Genomic DNA, 995 nt, shown 5'->3' with positions numbered 1-995 from the left:
GCCCAGCAGGGAGGGCCTGGCTGGAGCAGCCACTCAGGTTGCCAGGGCCAGGCTGCCCCGCAGCGAGGATGGACGATGTGGTGTGAGGATGCAGCACCCCAGGGGCCTGCACAACTCCATGGGCACGGCACCTGGCAGCCCCTCGAGGTGGCACCAGGAGCTCCCAAGTTGCTTCTGGAGCCAAGGATGTCTCTGCCTCGTCCTGCCAGCAGCAGCCAGGCCGGTCCCGGGGGACCTGGGGAGCCCTCGCTCCTCCTCCCCTCCTGCTCCTCATATACCCTCCTCTCTCAGTCCCCTCTGAGCAGCCCTCTGCTCCTCTCCTTCACTCCATTTCTCCTCTCCTTTCCCCCTCTCCATTTCTCTTCTCCTTTCCCCCTCTCCATTTCTCCTCTCCTTTTCCCCTCTCCATTTCTCCTCTCCTTTCCCCCTCTCCATTTCTCCTCTCTGAACTCACCCCTTCCTCCATCCCTGCTCTCCCCACACCCCGAGGAACTGACCCACTGCTGAAGAACCCCAGGCTGGGGCAGGGACAGGGCCAGGACCCCCACGACAGAGCCAGGACATCCAGAACCCCCAGGCTGGACAATGCCTCTCCAAATATTCTGCACCATCTCCTTCTCCCGCGAGGAAGGACCGGAAGACGCCGAAGCCACCGAGAAAGGAGAAGACAGAGCAGATGAGTTCCTCTACGGGCAGAAGGAGGATGAAGATGAGGTGGAGGAGGAGGAGGAAAAGGATGCAGGGGCAGCCACAGACTTCGTGGCCTTTGCCAGCAGCTGCACGCTGCACGGGCTGAGCCACATCTTCGTGGAGGGCAGCCTGGGCGCTCGGCAGGCTCTGTGGGCACTGGCCTTCCTCCTCTCCCTCTCCATGTTCCTCTACCAGGTGGCCGACCGCATCGCCTACTACCTGGAGTACCACCACGTCACGCTGCTCAGCGAGGACGACAGCCCCGAGATGACCTTCCCCGCCGTCACCTTCTGCAACGTCAACCG

The 995-nt window shown here is 62.6% G+C and overlaps 1 protein-coding gene across 1 annotated transcript in view; it reads left to right on the top strand.

Moving 5' to 3' along the window:
* Positions 1 to 585: 585 nt before the first annotated feature.
* ASIC1 (acid-sensing (proton-gated) ion channel 1) overlaps positions 586 to 995 on the top strand; it is a gene marked incomplete at its 3' end in the record, with an annotated part of 2,982 nt that continues 2,572 nt past the window's right edge. Inside the window, exon 1 of the mRNA XM_009069206.1 lies at positions 586 to 987. Coding sequence (XP_009067454.1) covers positions 586 to 987 — 402 coding nt within the window. The remainder of the gene's footprint in view (positions 988 to 995) is intronic.

Source organism: Acanthisitta chloris, unplaced genomic scaffold, assembly GCF_000695815.1.
Source record: "Acanthisitta chloris isolate BGI_N310 unplaced genomic scaffold, ASM69581v1 scaffold16942, whole genome shotgun sequence".
Taxonomy (NCBI): domain Eukaryota; kingdom Metazoa; phylum Chordata; class Aves; order Passeriformes; family Acanthisittidae; genus Acanthisitta; species Acanthisitta chloris.
This window is presented reverse-complemented; position numbering and strand designations above follow the sequence as displayed.